The following is a 17,292-nucleotide window of genomic DNA, read 5'->3' as shown; positions in this document are numbered from 1 at the left end:
AATTAAAGCGAAGTAGAAAATGACTTTTTCTGCCTATCTGACCTGGAAGTAAACAGCATCTCTCTACAAGATATTGCAGTGTAAAGAGTAGTATTCCATTGTCCCTCTTTGACCTTAAGTACATCACCGGCCTCAATAAACCTCAATTGATTTTGCTGTGGCTTTTTATTGCTACATAACTTGAAAACCAGATAGCATCGGTCCTCCTCTTCCCATTTCCACCTCCTGGCAGACTAAGGGTTGTCCAATCCCAGATCCTTTGTGCTGTATTGCCCATAGAAATATCATCTATAGAACGGGCCCATTCAAGTAAATTATGCTTTAATGCGGTGGGCTCGCAGCCATTGTGAATGTACCAGTCAAATTGCCAGGGTTAGCGGTTCCAAACCCCTTCTATAGATTCTATTTCTATGGTATTGCCAACTCCTATGGTAGCACAAACGGATCTGGAACCAGGCTAGAGCTATGCGAAATAAGCTATTTAACATGTCTTAAATATTGCTTTAATGTCCCAGCGGGGAACGAAGAAAAACTCAGAGGGGGCATGAGGATACAGTTTTGCAGGAAGAAGAACAGAGGAAGGCCCCAGAGTTTTCCAAGCTGGAGTTTTGAAGCCGAAAGATACGGATGTTTGTGCCCAGCGTGAAATAGTATGAATCCTCTCAATGTGAGGTAAAAAGGCTCATTTTCAGCTCAGATTGCTCTGGCTCCAAACGCTGTTACTCCCCCCCGTCTCATCTCTCCATCCATATTTCTTTCTCCGTCTCCTTCTCTACCTCGCTCTCCCTCCTTATCCCTCTCCTCTTCTGCCCTTTGATAATTGCACTGAGCCCCCTTGCAACAGCAGGCAAGAATTTTATTAGGTGTGGCACGGTCTCAGGGAATGGCCACAGCATCAGAACAGAGATGGACAGAGTACAGACACTCAGTGGAATACTCACCAAAAACCAACATGCACTGCAAACACCAAACAAAAAGTCCCTTGCCTTCCTTAAGTAATGAAACTCTTTGATTGAAACAGGAAATCCCCCTGCTTCCACCCAGCGGGCCTCACTGCAGCATAGCCCGGCATTAATCTCATTATGACTCTGACTGTGAGTGGGATTGGAACGGAGCCGGAGCTCTGAATAAACAGTGAGAGGCTGTCCACCTGATGACGCTACTCCTCCTTCTAGACTAGAGCCTCAGGCTGCCTGGCTGGCCCACTGTTGGACTGCAATGAATGAGCAGTTACAGAGGAAGATTGGATTTGAGAGAGTGTGTGCGACCACTGTTGGAGAAGGGCTGTCTGCGTATGCATCTGTGGGAGAGTGTGAAGGTCAGTCAGTTAGTTTTTTCTGTGTATGTCTTTAGATCACATTGTGTATTAGATAGATTTGGTCTTTCCAAGGGGACTTGCCCTCTGTTTCCCTTCTGACCCTCTGTTACGCTGTGGGCCTGCGGACCCATCAGTCACAGTCTCATCCTGGGGCCTGTGTGGCACCTCTGGTCCTTTCTCCCCTCAGCCCTCCAGTCAACACACTGACTGCACCATCGCTGTACCCTGTCTAATGCAGCACCGCAGCAGTTAGTGTGTGTGTGTGTTCATAAAAACAGTGTTGGAAATGTAGAAAAACATACCATTTGAAGATCGATGGTTTTATTAAAGATTCCTTGAAGCAATATTTTTCAACAGTTGGAGATTGTGGAATATTATACTGTATATAATTACAGGCCGAGGTGGTGTCAACTTTAACTGTGCTGTGCCACTGTTACAGAGGCCTTCACTGGTAGGATCTTTAGCTTGCTTTCATATGTACGAAATACTGGAACGAGCGGCTCAGTGAAAACTAGTGGCATTGTAAGTAGGTGTGTGTTATTATCAGGGTCAGAGAACGTCAGCTCTCCTCTGTTCCTGTCCAGCTGCACTCTGATCCTCCGGGGGTCCTGATCCACTTTGAGACGACCGTCATACTCATTTGGGGACATTACTACGTATACACCACAAGTATGCATAACACCCCAGATTTCATCCCATCTATCATGATTACTGACAAAGTCAGGGGCCACACCTAGAAACCAAAAGTAACTGTCCCCAACCTCAACGTCCCAGCTGTTTGTCACTGAGTTCAAACCCTCAGAACCCCTAACGCATTCATATCCAAACCTCTCTGGATTGTCCGGAAGCTGCAGTGTTCTATCACCACCTCTCACACTGGTCAGATCCTCAGACAGGATAAGATAGGGGTGGGCAGTGTTGGGGTCCAGAATCACAGGAGCTGAACAGAGACAACAAGGTTTTAATATGACATTTAGCAGACACTTTTATCCAAAGCAACTTAGTCATGCGTGCATGTATGTATGGGTGGTCCTGGGAATCAAACCCCCAATTCTAGCGTTGCAAGCACCGTGCTCTACCAACTGAGCCATACAGGACCATTTGAAATATTTAACATAAAGTCAGACCCACAATCTTATCAGAGATCATAAATGTATTTTTCTGTAAGAAAGGACTCACTGTATTGAACAATCCCCTGCATCTTCTCCCAGACTTTGTAGGACAGATTGCCCAAGTGTTTGGCCACGTCTATCAGCGCTCCTGGGACTAGCTGTGGATCTGGCAGTGTACACTGGGCTCTGTAAGAACATTCCGGAGTTAGTGCTGCTGTGGGGTCGGGTGCAGAACCACAGAGAAGAGAGAGACAGTCACAGGAGGGAGATCACTTACCTTTTCACTGTGGCCTGGTAGGTCTGCAGAGGAATGAAAAAAGTCTACGTTTTTAACTAAATTCATGTAAGATGATGGATGATCATATATGATGATATAATGCAATTTTACCATACACCTGTAATGCAAAATTTGTATTTTTTTAAAGTTTAGTGTAAAAAAAAAAACTTTACCTGTAAGAATGAGATGTCGTCAGCTCTCAGTTTGTTCTCTATGGCTGTGATAGTGTCTGAAAGAGAATACATATCTTTGACCGTCTTCTCAATCTTCTTCTTCACCTTCCAACTCTTTTCCACCTCTTCCCTTTTCAGGGCGGCTATCCTGGCCGCCTCTTCATCTCGTAGGAACTGGTGAAGCTTCTCAAACTCTTTCTTAATCTGCTTCTCTGTGTGCTGGACCTGGGTCTGGAGACACGATCTAATTAGAGCTCTGAAAATATGACCTCTGTCATTTTAACTTTCAACATCCTGTAAAATGTCAACATCACCTCAGCTACCACTCCGGGGAGATGGAGGATAATGTTTTATTATTGCCCAGAATGAGAGGAGAATGGACAGAAAAAGGACTGGAATATGTCTGGAGAAGCAGTAAGGAGAGGCCTCACTTGGTGTTTAGACCATGTTGGTGCAACAGTTGAAGATAGATGGAAGATGGGCTTTTTTTTTGGTCCCATCATCCTCATCATCATTTGCACCATCTGCTACACCATCTTAGTTAACCTGCTAAGGCTAAAGAACAGAGCAAGAGTGTTGAGGCGCGCTACACTACTTCCTGCTAATGACCTTTTTGATGTTGAATGTTGCTAAGAGAATGAACTGAAAGGGAACGTTGACCGAGATTGAAAAGTGTCTTGTTACTTGAAGTTGACCTTTGCTTATTGTCTAAGTTCGGGGGGGGGGGGGGTCCTGTTTTGACATGTTAGAACCACAGTCCATTGTTTTAAAATGTGTGAAGTTGATGGAGGTTTGGTTGGTGTTATATCCACACTCAATTACTTTAAATTTAGTGGAGACGATGCAGTGTGGTTAGTGTTATATTCACAATCAATCACTTTGAAAATAGTCATGAGTTTGGCTTGCACTGAAGGGTTTTTCCATAAGAGGCAGACCATTTTGATTAGAAAAGGGAGGAGTAGGATAACAGAGAGCATTCTTCTTCTTCTTTTGGATGCTGAAGATCTGCTAGACTTGTGAGCAGTAGAGCCTGGTGGGAGGAGCTATAGGAGGACGAGCTCATTGTAATGGCTGGAATGGTATGACAGGAATGAAACCACGTTTGACTTCATATGTTTGATACCATTCCTTTTATTCCGTCCTCCTATAGCTCCTCCCACCAGCCTCTACTGCTTGTGAGTATTCTTAGGGAGTTTTAACTAAAAGCTGCAGATCCAGTTATGCATGTCTGTCTTTACTAAAGGGGTTTCATGCCAATACTGTATGTAGGTGAACTGCCGTTAGCACAAGATTGTTATTACAGATTACTAGAAGGAAACATTGTATTTTATAATGTACTAATGATTGACTATTGGACTGAAAGGAAGTATTTGTATTACTTTGATAGTTACAAATAAAATGTGTTAGAAGGAAAAACTTAATGCCTTCTATGCTCGCTTCGAGGCAAACGACACTAAACCATGCATGAGCGCACCAGCTGTTCCGGATGACTGTGTGATCACGCTCTCCATAGCCGATGTGAGTAAGACCTTTAAACAGGTCAACATTCACAAGGCCACAGGGCCAGACGGATTACCAGGATCCATTCCAGAACATGGAAATTCCATAGTTCCCGCTAGGGTTGCGCATTTTGGGGATAATTCAGAGGTGGAAACTTTCTGTGGGAATTAATGGGAATTAACGGAAATATATGCAAATTAATATTAATACCATTTAAATGTAGATGGTTTTGCATTGGATATATTTACCATATCATATGAAGACAGAAACAAACATTTTACCTTATCATAAGTAGACATAATTGCAAATTATGAAAATCCTTCAAATAGAAAAAAAACAAAAAACTATTTAGTTACAAATTGAACTTTAATTAAATGAGTTGACTCTTCACATGGGATTATTTCAATGAACAACAAAAGGGAATATTGAATGATCCCCAATGATCCATCGCATCTCCCAAAAACATTTTCAACATCTGTAAAATGATAGTCTAGAAACTAAACCTTTGATTGTCTTCCTTTCAGGCGTCCATGTCTTCTCCCTGGACCTCATCAATGTCCACCTGTTTAACATCAGACTCTGAGGCCTCATCTTCACTGTCACTTTCCAACCTTGTGGAGGATGGCTCGTTGTCAGGCTCAAAAAGCCTCAAATTTGCCCGGATGGCCACCAATTTTTAAACCCTTGTATTGGTCAGCCTGTTGCGTGCGTGTTCCCAAACAAGGACCAGTTGCGCTCTGAGGCGGCTAATGTTGGTAAGATTTGGAGGATGACGATGATGGAGGCAACAGTCCCTTCCACCAGGTGGCTAATGAGATGTTGGCACGACTGCCATATTGCATCTCCATCCCAAAGCCCTTGTTTGGAAGTGTACTTCGCCAGACTGCCAAGAACCTTGGCCTCATCCAGGCCAAGGTGGCGAGACACGGTAGTGATGACACCATAGGCCTAGTTGATCTCTGCACCAGACAGGATGCTCTTGCCAGCATACTTGGGGTCCAACATGTACGCTGCAGCGTGTATGGGCTTCAGGCAGAAGTCTTCACACTTTTTGATGCATTTCAGAACTACAGTTTCCTCTGCTTGGAGCAACAGTGAAGTGGGCAGGGCAGTACGGATTCTCTTACATCTGCAAGCAGAGTCTGATCATCAGTCAGGATGGCATTGTCTCCCTCAATCCGTGCAATGGCTACTGCTATAGGTTTCAGGAGTTTCAGGCTGCTTACCACTCTTCCAAAATACATTATCCAGGAGGATCCTCTTGATGGGGCTGTCCATATCGGCAGGCTGTGATATGGCCATTTCTTGGAGAGACTCCTTCCCCTCCTCCAGGAGACTGTCAAACCTGATGACAATCCCACCCCAATGGGTGTTGCTGGGCAGCTTCAATGTGATGCTCTTATTCTTCTCACTTTTGTTGGTGAAGTAGATTGCTGCTATAACTTGATGACCCTTCACATACCTAACTATTTCCTTGGCTCTCTTGTACAGTGTATCCATTGTTTTTAGTGCCATGATGTCCTTGACGAGCAGATGCAATGCATGAGCAGCACAGCCAATGGGTGTGATGTGTGGGTAGGACTCCTCCACTTTAGACCAAGCAGCCTTCATGTTCACAGCATTGTCTGTCACCAGTGCAAATACCTTCTGTGGTCCAAGGTCATTTATGACTGCCTTCAGCTCATCTGCAATGTAGAGACCGGTGTGTCTGTTGTCCCTTGTGTCTGTGCTCTTGTAGAATACTGGTTGAGGGGTGGAGATGATGTAATTAATTATTCCTTGCCCATGAACATTCGACCACCCATCAGAAATGATTGCAATACAGTCTGTTTTCTCTATGATTTGCTTGACCTTCACTTGAACTCTGTTGAACTCTGCATCCAGCAAATTAGTAGATAAAGCATGTCTGGTTGGAGGGGTGTACGCTGGGTGAAGAACATTCAGATATCTCTTCCAATACACATTGCCTGTGAGCATCAGAAGTGAATCAGTTGCATACACAGCTTGAGCAAGACATTCACCAGCATTTCTCCGACTACGTTCCTCAATTGAGTAAAAAAAAAACTTTGATTCCAGGAGGACCATGAGTTGTTGCTATCGATAAGGTGTCTGATTGATCATTTTCACCTCGAATAGAATTAAAGGGACTTTTGTCAGACATTGCTTGTTGTGAACGCTGAGGGAACTTTATGCACTTGGCCAGATGATTCTGCATCTTTGTTGCATTCTTCACATATGATTTGGCACAGTATTTGCACATGTACACAGATTTTCCTTCTACATTAGCTGCAGTGAAATGTCTCCACACATCAGAAAGTGCCCGTGGCATTATCCTGTAAAGATTAGAAAAAAATGAATAAAAATAAATAAATAAAATTCCATGCACAGATAAATAGTTAAGCAGTTAGATTAAACAACTCCTTTGTAAGATAAATGTTTTAAAATGAAACATGTATGGAAACAGGTGAATTAACACTCCTCAGTTAGCAGGCTCATGCAAGCTAAAACCCACATGGTAGCAAAAACTAACTAGCAGAAATTGTTAGCAAGTTAGAAAATATTTAAACACACTTTGCTGTAGGCTACTATTTACTAGTTAACAAAAAATTATTTGTCATATAAAATATATTCACCCCACCCAGTATTGTAATTAAAACTTACCAGAAAGCATGTAGTCCTTGGCTCAGACAGCATCTAATTATTGTGCAAGATCTTGAAAATCAGATGTGCATGTGATGGAAGAGTGCACTGTGCATGCAGAGGGTTGCAATTCCATTGAATTGGGGATAGTTTAACCAAAATATGCCACAAGACCTAGAATTGCCTTATATGTATCCCACAAAAAAGGTTCACTGTTATAAAATAACTTTTTGATGAATTTAAGCAAAATTCCCGGGCTTAACCTCCCATGGAGAATTTCCGGAAATTTACCGGAAAGTTTCCGACCCTTTGCAACCCTAGTTCCCGCTTCCGGGTGGGTCTGTTGCGGCACACATCATTCTTACCTTGATATGCTGTGCTGTTTTACAACAGGTAAGCTTGACTTCTTTAAAGACCTTCAGTTTCTCCTGCAATGGCTTCAGTGCACTCTGGATTTCCTTCTATAATTTAAGTAAAACATATCAGCACACCCAAGTGTACAAATTAGACAGGACTGTTCATTCCGTATCGAGGAAGTTTACACTGATTTAAATTTAAAGGCGTTAGCAGACACTCGTGTATAACCTTTACGTTTATATTGCCCAATCTGTAACGCTTCAGCGACACATTGAATAGAGCCCTAAATCCATAGTTTAAGTAATTCACAGTTCCAAATATCTAAACGTTAGGCAGACTTAAAATGACCACATGCTGCTTACCTTATGATCTTCTGCAGCTTCATCTATGGGGATGCAGTTATGACCTTTGTGTTTCCTTGAATCACGACACACCAAACAGATGGCGTGTTCATCCTTCAGACAGAAGAGCTTGAGTTTCTCACCATGCAGACTGCAGAGCACCTCAGACCCTGCTGAAGGTCTCTGACTCCTTTCCTTTAAGAAGGCCTCACACAGGTTCTTTAGAGACAGGTTATTAGGAGGTTCAGACCTTGAGGATCTTCTCCTGCAGACTGGACACTCTTGGGATCCGCTCTTTTCCCAGAATTTCTGCAGACAGGCTTTACAGAAGCTGTGGCTACACGACATGACGACAGGATCTCTGAAGATGTCACAGCACACAGGACAGGATAAATCCTCAACGGGGAGAGAGAATTTGCAAGCCATTTTCACACTTGCCTCGCTCCTCCAGAAGGGCAAGCAGAGTTTACTTTCACTTTAAAAGACCCACCCTGTTTGTTAAAAGAGCTATACAGTTTAGTGGAATGTCCTTATCTTCTTCAGTATCTGCTCTGAGATGTTGACATTAAAAGTCATGTGTTGTGAACCTTGTTCTGTGTTGAACCACAGGCAAATAAAGAGTTCTTAGCTGTTGACTTCAGGCTTACAGTTGCACTGCTGTCTGTCTGCTACACTTGACGGTGTGTTGGTTTGTTTGTCAAAGCGTTGCAACAATGTTGTTACTAATTCATGCAATCAATTACAGGAGTGGTCCTGAAAGATTACAACCACGACCTAGAGTGATAACACCAGCGATCGACACTTTACAAACTAAGCACGCTGGAAATAAACACACGCAACTGCCGTGCCAACCGAGAGCTCCCACACAGAGCCATCTTCATTATCTCCTTCCTGACTGCTGTTAAAGTGGCAGCGCACAGTGAAGGCTCCATGCAAGGATTTCGCAACATCATGTAATAAACTTCTTTTGAGATGATTGTTTTAATGAAAAGCTCTATATAAAATACATCTGCTATTAAGTGTATGAGGAGAGAGTGGAGCATATGAGCCATTACCTGAGAAAGATTTTGATTTGATCTGTGTGTTTGTTTGAGTGAGGTAAAGAAAGAGTTGACTTGCAGTGGAGGCTCCTCAGAGGAGGAAGGAGAGGACCATCCTGCTCAGTGAATTTCATACAAAATAAAAATATTAAAACATTTGAAATGTTTCATTTTTAGATAAAACTTTACTAATTATATTCACATCACCAAATCATTGATTAAGACACATTGTTTTGCAATGAAGGTCTACAGTAGCCTCAACAGCACTCTGTAGGGTAGCACCATGGTGTAGCCAGAGGCCAGCTAGCTTCCGTCCTCCTGTGGGTACATTGACTTCAATAAAAAAACCTAGGAGGCTCATGGTTCTCACCCCCTTCCATAGATTTAAACACTAATAATGACAACTTCCAGAGGACATCCTCCAACCCATCAGAGCTCTTGCAGCATGAAATGAATCTAGTACTGAAAGCATAAGCTACAGCTAGCTAGCACTGCAGTGCATAACATGTGGTGAGTAGCTGACTCAAAGAGAAAGATAAGTTTTGAACAAATTACCTTCTTAAAAAATTAAGAAAAAGAAAAAGGAGAGAGAGAGGTCATGTTTTTTTCACTTTCACTTACTCATGTTCACTTATTTAGCCAGCAAATGCAGCTAGCTCAAACAGAGGAATGCTATGTTAGCTAGCCTCTCTGGGCTAGGTGGGACGCTCAACAGCCAGTTGAATCCTGTGGCGCGTTATTCAAATACCTTAGAAATGCTATTACTTCAATTTCTCAAACATGACTATTTTACAGCATTTTAAAGACAAGACTCTCGTTAATCTAACCACACTGTCCGATTTCAAAAAGGCTTTACAACGAAAGCAAAACATTAGATTATGTCAGCAGAGTACCCAGCCAGAAATAATCAGACACCCATTTTTCAAGCTAGCATATAATGTCACATAAACCCAAACCACAGCTAAATGCAGCACTAACCTTTGATGATCTTCATCAGATGACAATCTTAGGACATTATGTTATATAATACATACATGTCTGTTCAATCAAGTTCATATTTATATCAAAAACCAGCTTTTTACATTAGCATGTGACTAGCATTCCCACCGAACACTCCTGGTGAATTTACTAAATTACTCACGATAAACGTTCACAAAAAGCATAACAATTATTTTAAGAATTATAGATACAGAACTCCTCTATGCACTCGATATGTCCGATTTTAAAATAGAATATTGCAAAATGTGCTTTCACCGAAAAGCTAAGTAGATAGCCCGGCATCACAGGGCTAGCTATTTAGACACCCAGCAAGTTTAGCATTCACCAAAGTCAGATTTACTATAAGAAAAATGTTATTACCTTTGCTGTCTTCGTCAGAATGCACTCCCAGGACTTCTACTTCAATAACAAATGTTGGTTTGGTCCCAAATAATCCATTGTTATATCCAAATAGCGGCGTTTTGTTTGTGCTTTCAAGACACTATCCGAAAGGGTAAATAAGGGTTACGAGCATGGCGCATTTCGTGACAAAACATTTCTAAATATTCCATTACCGTACTTCGAAGCATGTCAACCGCTGTTTAAAATCAATTTTTATGCCACTTTTCTCGTAAAAAAGCGATAATATTCCGACCGGCAAAGCCTGTTTACATTCAACGAGAGAGAAAGTAAAAGCATGCTATCCCCTCATGCACGAGCCTCAGTCTAAAGGCCCTCTGATAGAGCACTTGCCAAACGCGCTAGTGTGTTTCAGCCTGGGCCTTGAATTACGTCATTCAGCTTTTTCCCGGGTTCTGAGAGCCTATGGGAGCCGTAGGAAGTGTCACGTTACAGCAAAGATCCTCAGTCTTCAATAAAAAGAGCCAAGATGAACAACAACTTGTCAGACAGGCCACTTCCTGGTCAGAATCTTCTCAGGTTTTTGCCTGCCATAGGAGTTCTGTTATACACAGACACCATTCAAACAGTTTATTGAAACTTTAGGGTGGTTTCTATCCAAAGCAAATAATTATATGCATATTCCAGTTACTGGGCAGGAGTAGTAACCAGATTAAATCAGGTAAGTTTTTTATCCGGCCGTGTAAATACTGCCCCCTATCCCCAACAGACTGCTGGCTATGCCTATCCAGCACAACACTGGAATTCTTCCAAGTCAAGGTAAGCTTTTACAAATTTATTGCCACCGGGGCCCACCGGTGTACTGCTGAACTGCTAACTGACTGTACACTATGCTGCATGATTGTAGCGGGTTTACTAACGTCTTAGTTATATTAGCTATGTTGACTAGGACTTTACTTTAGCTAATATGGTGACAACGATGTAGGCTCTGTGTAGCGGTTATGATATGGTTTGGCTTGGAAAGGTTTTTTCGCATGGTCACATACAGCTGATGTGTTGTGCATTGCAGTCCACAATCGAAAGGAAAAGGTGAAAAGAGAATACAACGTGGCTACTATGAAAGTGAACTGTGTTTACATGTGACCAGGGGTGTATTAATTCCACCAATTCTGTTAAATCGTTTCTTAAAACGGAAACAAACGGAGCAAAACAGGTATTAACTTACACTACTGTTCAAAAGTTTGGGGTCACTTAGAAATGTCCTTGTTTTTGAAAGAAAAGCACATTTTTTGTCCATTAAAATAACATAAAATTGATCAGAAATACTGTGTTGTCACATCCTGACCAGTAAAGGGGTTATTTGTTATTGTAGTTTGGTCAGGACGTGGCAGAGGGTGTTTGTTTTATGTGGTTCAGGGTTTGTTGGGATATGTTCTTATGTAAGAGGGGTGTTTGTTTTATGTGTCCCAGGGTTTTTGGGTATTGTTCTGTTTTGTATTTCTATGGTTTTTCTATGGCTCTCAATCAGGAATCGTTGTTGCTGATTGGGAGTCATACTTAGGTAGCCCTTTTTTCACCTGTCTTTTGTGGGAAGTTGTTTTTGCATTGCTGTGTGTAGCCTGCAAGACTGTTTGTCGTTCGTTCGTTTTCTTGTTTTGTTTTTTCAGTGTTCAAATAAAAGTAAATATGAGCACTCAACCCGCTGCGCCTTGGTCTACTCCATACGATGACCGTTACAGAACTTCCCACCACCAACGGACCAAGCAGCGGGGGAAGGAGCAGCAGAGGAACTATGTGGACTACAAGGAATCATGGACATGGGAAGAAATTCTGGACGGGGCTGGACCATGGCACCAGGCTGGTGAATACCGTCGCCCACCGGAGGAGATGGAGGCAGCCAAGCCGGAGCGGTGCCGGTATGAGGCTTTATACGCGCCGATTGGAAAGCACGAGAGGCACCCCCAATAATTTTTTTGGGGCCAAGGGTGAGCCCTAAGCCAACTCCCCATGCTTATTATGAGGAGCATATGGAGTGGAGAGCGCCGGAGTATGCAGAAGTGCACACCATCTCGCCCATGCGCACGCACGCACAGTCCGGTGCGAGCGATCCCAGCCCCTCGCAAGTGCCGTGCTAGAGTGGGCATCCAGCCTGGAAGGAGAATGCCCACGCAGCGCATCTGGCCACCGGTGCGCCTCCTAGGCCCAGGCTACCCTATGCCTGCTTTATGCACGGCAACCATCAGGCCTCTGCACAGCCCAGTTCGCCCTGTACCAGCACTCGTGCAGGGCTGCTATTACCATCCAGCCAGGACAGGTTGTGCAGGAGGTGCGCTCCGGAGCCGAGAGAGCCGCCCCACGGTCCGGAGCCGAGAGAGCCGCCCCACGGTCCGGAGCCGAGAGAGCCGCCCCACGGTCCGGAATCGGCACAGCCAGAGTGGCCCTACGGTCCGGAATCAGCGTAGCCAGAGACGCCCTTCAGCCCAAGGTCTCCAGCGATGCACATCAGCCCGAGGTCTCCAGCGATGCACATCAGCCCGAGGTCTTCAGCGATGTGCCTTAGCCCAGAGACTTCGGGAAGGGTAACATTTAATAATTATTTAGCGGGGGTGGACAGGTTAGGTGGGGGAGTAAGGCCGGAGCCTGAGCCACCTCCATAGTAGGGGGGGGGGGGGGGGGTGTAGCACAAGAACCATCGGTGACGGTGGCCACCCTCCCTTCCCTCCCTTTAGTTTGGGATTATTTTGGTTTTGGGGTTATTTTTTGTGTGAGGTGCATCCGGGGTCTGCACCTTTGGGGGGGGGGGGGGGGGGGGTACTGTCACGTCCTGACCAGTAAAGGGGTTATTTGTTATTGTAGTTTGGTCAGGACGTGGCAGGGGTTTGTTGGGATATGTTCTTATGTAAAAGGGGTGTTTGTTTTGTGTGTTCCGGGGTTTTTGGGTATTGTTCTGTGTGTTCCGGGGTTTTTGGGTATTGTTCTATGTGTTCCGGGGTTTTTGGGTATTGTTCTATGTGTTCCGGGGTTTTTGGGTATTGTTCTATGTGTTCCGGGGTTTTTGGGTATTGTTCTATGTGTTCCGGGGTTTTTGGGTATTGTTCTATGTGTTCCGGGGTTTTTGGGTATTGTTCTATGTGTTCCAGGGTTTTTGGGTATTGTTCTATGTTTTATATTTCTATGGTTTTTCTATGTTATGTATTTCTTTGTTGGCCTGGTATGGCTCTTAATCAGGAACAGCTGTACATCGTTGTTACTGATTGGGAGTCATACTTAGGTAGCCCTTTTTTCACCTGTCCTTTCTGGGAAGTTGTTTTTGCATTGCTGTGTGTAGCCTGCAAGACTGTTTGTCGTTCGTTTTCTTGTTTAAGTGTTCAATAAAAGTAAATATGAGCACTCAACCCGCTGCGCCTTGGTCTACTCCATATGACGACCGTTACAGTGTAGACATTGTTAATTTTGTAAATGAAAATTGTAGCTGGAAACGGCTGATTTGTAAAGGAATATCTACATAGGCGTACAGAGGCCCATTATTAGCAACCATCACTCCTGTGTTCCAATGGCATGTTGTTTTAGCTAATCCAAGTAGAATTCCTGATTCTACCTGGATTATGTTGGAGAGGCTTCCATTAAAGAACACCCTCTGTGTTCACCCTCTGTTAGACAGGTAACTCTTTATCCACAATATAGCAGGGGGTGTAAGCCATAACACATACGTTTTTCCAGTAGAAGAATATGATCGATAATGTCAAAAGCCGCACTGACGTCTAACAAAATAGCCCCCACAATCTTTTTATCATCAATTTCTCTCAGCCAATCAGTCATTTGTGTAAGTGCTGTTGTTGTTGAATGCCCTTCCCTATAAGCCTGCTGAAAGTCTGACAATTTGTTTACTGTAAAATAGCGTTGAATCTGGTCAAACACCATTTTTTCCAAAACTTTACTATGGGTTGGTAACAGGCTGAATGGTCGGCTATTTGAGCAGGTAAAAGGGGTTTTACTATACTTACAGAGAGGGGGGAAAAGTATTTGATCCCCTGCTGATTTTGTACGTTTGCCCACTGACAAAGAAATGACCAGTCTATAATTTTAATGGTAGGTTTATTTGAACAGCGAGAGACAGAATAACAACAAAAAATCCAGAAAAACGCATGTCAAAAATGTTAAAATGATTTGCATTTTAATGAGGGAAATAAGTATTTGACCCCTCTGCAAAACATGACTTAGTACTTGGTGCCAACAAGGGTTTTGCCAATCACAGAGGTCAGACGTTTCTTGTAATTGGCCACCAGGTTTGCACACATCTCAGGAGGGATTTTGTCTCACTCCTCTTTGCAGATCTTCTCCAAGTCATTAAGGTTTCGAGGCTGACGTTTGGCAACTCGAACCTTCAGCTCCCTCCACAGATTTTGTATGGGATTAAGGTCTGGAGACTGGCTAGGCCACTCCAGGACCTTAATGTGCTTCTTCTTGAGCCACTCCTTTGTTGCCTTGGCTGTGTGTTTTGGGTCATTGTGATGCTGGAATACCCATCCACGACCCATTTTCAATGACCTGGCTGAGGGGAGGAGGTTCTCACCCAAGATTTGATGGTACATGGCCCCGTCCATCGTCCCTTTGATGCAGTGAAGTTGTCCTGTCCCCTTAGCAGAAAAACACCCCCAAAGCATAATGTTTCCACCTCCATGTTTGACGGTGGGGATAGTGTTCTTGGGGTCATAGGCAGCATTCCTCCTCCTCCAAACACGGCAAGTTGAGTTGATGCCAAAGAGCTCCGTTTTGGTCTCATCTGACCACAACACTTTCACCCAGTTGTCCTCTGAATCATTCAGATGGTCATTGGCAAACTTCAGAAGGGCATGTATATGTGCTTTCTTGAGCAGGGGGACCTTGCGGGCGCTGCAGGATTTCAGTCCTTCACGGCGTAGTGTGTTACCAATTGTTTTCTTGGTGACTATGGTCCCAGCTGCCTTGAGATCATTGACAAGATCCTCCCGTGTAGTTCTGGGCTGATTCCTTACCGTTCTCATGATCATTGCAACTCCACGAGTTGAGATCTTGCATGGAGCCCCAGGCCGAGGGAGATTGACAGTTATTTTGTGTTTCTTCCATTTGCGAATAATCGCACCAACTGTTGTCACCTTCTCACCAAGCTGCTTGGCGATGGTATTGTAGCCCATTCCAGCCTTGTGTAGGTCTACAATCTTGTCCCTGACATCCTTGGAAAGCTCTTTGGTCTTGGCCATGGTGGAGAGTTTGGAATCTGATTGATTGATTGATTCTGTGGACAGATGTCTTTTTTACAGGTAACAAGCTGTGGTTAGGAGCACTCCCTTTAAGAGTGTGCTCTAATCTCAGCTCGTTACCTGTATAAAAGACACCTGGGAGCCAGAAATCTTTCTGATTGAGGGGGTCAAATACTTATTTCCCTCATTAAAATGCAAATCTATTTATAAAATTTTTGACATGCGTTTTTCTGGATTTTTTTGTTATTCTGTCTCTCACTGTTCAAATAAACCTACCATTAAAATTATAGACTGATCATTTCTTTGTCAGTGGGCAAATGTACAAAATCAGCAGGGGATTAAATATTTTTTTCTCTCACTGTAGGTAGCGGAATGACTTTTGCTTCCCTCCAGGCCTGAGGGCACACTTTCTAGTAGGCTTAAATTGAAGATATGGTAAATGGGAGTGGCAATATCGTCTGCTATTATCCTCAGTAATTTTCCATCCAAGTTGTCAGACTCCGGTGGCTTGTCATTGTTGATAGATTTTTTTAAATTCACCTCTTCCTCACTCACTTTATGGAATTCAAAATTACAATTCTTGCCTTTCAAAATTTGGTCAGATATACTTGGATGTGTAGTGTCAGTGTTTGTTGCTGGCATGTCATGCCTAAGTTTGCTAATCTTGCCAATTAAAAAAATCATTAAAAGTAGTTGGCAATATCAGTCGGTTTTGTGAGGAATGAGCCATCTGATTCAATGAATGATGGACCTGAGTTTGCCTTTTTTCCAAAAATTCCATTTAAGGTACTCCAAAGTGTTTTACTATCATTCTTTGTCATTTTTTGTATCATAGTGTAGTTTCTTCATAGTTTTATTCAGTTTAGACACATGATTTCTCAATTTGCAGTACGTTTTCCAATTGGTTGTGCAGCCAGACTTATTTGCCATTCCTTTCGCCTCATCCTTCTCAACCATACAATTGCTCAATTCCTCATCAATCCACTGGGATTTAAGTTTTACAGTCATTTTCTTAATGGGTGCATGCTTTTAGTAACTGGGATAAGCAATTTCATAAATGTGTCAAGTGCAACATCTGTTTGCTACTCATTACACACCACGGACCAACAAATATTATTTACATCAACAACATAGGAATCACTACAAAACCTATTGCATGACCGCTTATACACTATGTAAGGCCCAGCCTTTGGAACTTTGGTTTTCCTAGATATGGCTACTATATTGTGATCACTACATCCGATGCATCTGGATACTGCTTTCAAGCACATTTCTGCAGCGTTGGTAAAGATGTGACCAATACATGTTGATGTTTTCATTCCTGTGCTGTTTGTAACTACCCTGGTAGGTTATTTGATAACCTGAACCAGGTTGCAGGCACTGGTTACAGTTTGAAGCTTTTTCTTGAGTGGGCAGCTTGATGAAAGCCAGTAAATATTTAAATCAGAGAGAAAATATACCTCTCTATTTATATCACATACATTATCAAGCATTTCACACGTTATCCAGATAGTGACTATTAGCACTTGGTGGTCTATAGCAGCTTCCCACAATAATGGGCTTTAGGTGAGGCAGATGAACCTGTAGCCATATTACTTCAACAGTATTTAACATAAGACTAGAAAGGATCTCTACAGGAATGTGGTTCTGAATATAAAACAGCAACATCTCCACCAGTGGCATTAGTATATTTTCTGAAAATGTTATAACCTTGTATTGCTACCACTGTATCATCAAAGTTATTGTCTAAGTGAATTTCAGAGATAGTAAGAATATGAATGTCATCTGTAACTAGCAAATGATGAAATTCATGAACCTTGTTTCTTAAGTTGAAGTCGGAAGTTTACATACACCTTAGCCAAATACATTTAAACTCAGTTTCACTATTCCTGACATTTAATCCTAGTAACAATTCCCTGTTTGAGGTCAGTTAGGATCACCACTTTATTTTAAGAA

At 42.9% G+C, this 17,292-nt stretch overlaps 1 protein-coding gene across 1 annotated transcript; it reads right to left on the bottom strand.

Moving 5' to 3' along the window:
• Positions 1 to 1,622: 1,622 nt before the first annotated feature.
• On the bottom strand, positions 1,623 to 8,671 carry LOC106564916 (E3 ubiquitin-protein ligase TRIM35). Its single transcript, XM_082958860.1, has 6 exons — positions 7,740 to 8,671; positions 7,386 to 7,481; positions 2,881 to 3,111; positions 2,708 to 2,730; positions 2,498 to 2,616; positions 1,623 to 2,258 (listed from the first exon to the last, which is right to left on the bottom strand). The coding sequence occupies exons 1-6, from the start codon at positions 8,142 to 8,144 to the stop codon at positions 1,732 to 1,734; spliced, it is 1,401 nt and encodes a 466-aa protein (XP_082814986.1). The 5' UTR covers positions 8,145 to 8,671; the 3' UTR covers positions 1,623 to 1,731.
• Between the last annotated feature and the right edge of the window lie 8,621 nt (positions 8,672 to 17,292).

This window comes from Salmo salar, chromosome 12, assembly GCF_965601325.2.
Source record: "Salmo salar chromosome 12, fSalSal1, whole genome shotgun sequence".
NCBI classification, from domain to species: domain Eukaryota; kingdom Metazoa; phylum Chordata; class Actinopteri; order Salmoniformes; family Salmonidae; genus Salmo; species Salmo salar.
Note: the sequence above shows the minus strand (reverse complement) of the source record. Positions and strands in the feature narration are given on the sequence as shown.

What these genes read in the sequence shown, in the direction of transcription:
- LOC106564916 (XM_082958860.1), bottom strand. Translation starts at nt 8,144, where the DNA reads ATGGCTTGCAAATTCTCTCTCCCCGTTGAGGATTTATCCTGTCCTGTG. An exon ending in AAGCTGCAGAAGATCATAAG is followed by an intron (nt 7,482 to 7,739) that starts GTAAGCAGCATG and finishes CTTAAATTATAG; the next exon opens with AAGGAAATCCAGAGTGCACT. An exon ending in GCAGGGGATTGTTCAATACA is followed by an intron (nt 2,259 to 2,497) that starts GTGAGTCCTTTC and finishes GTCTCTGTTCAG; the next exon opens with CTCCTGTGATTCTGGACCCC.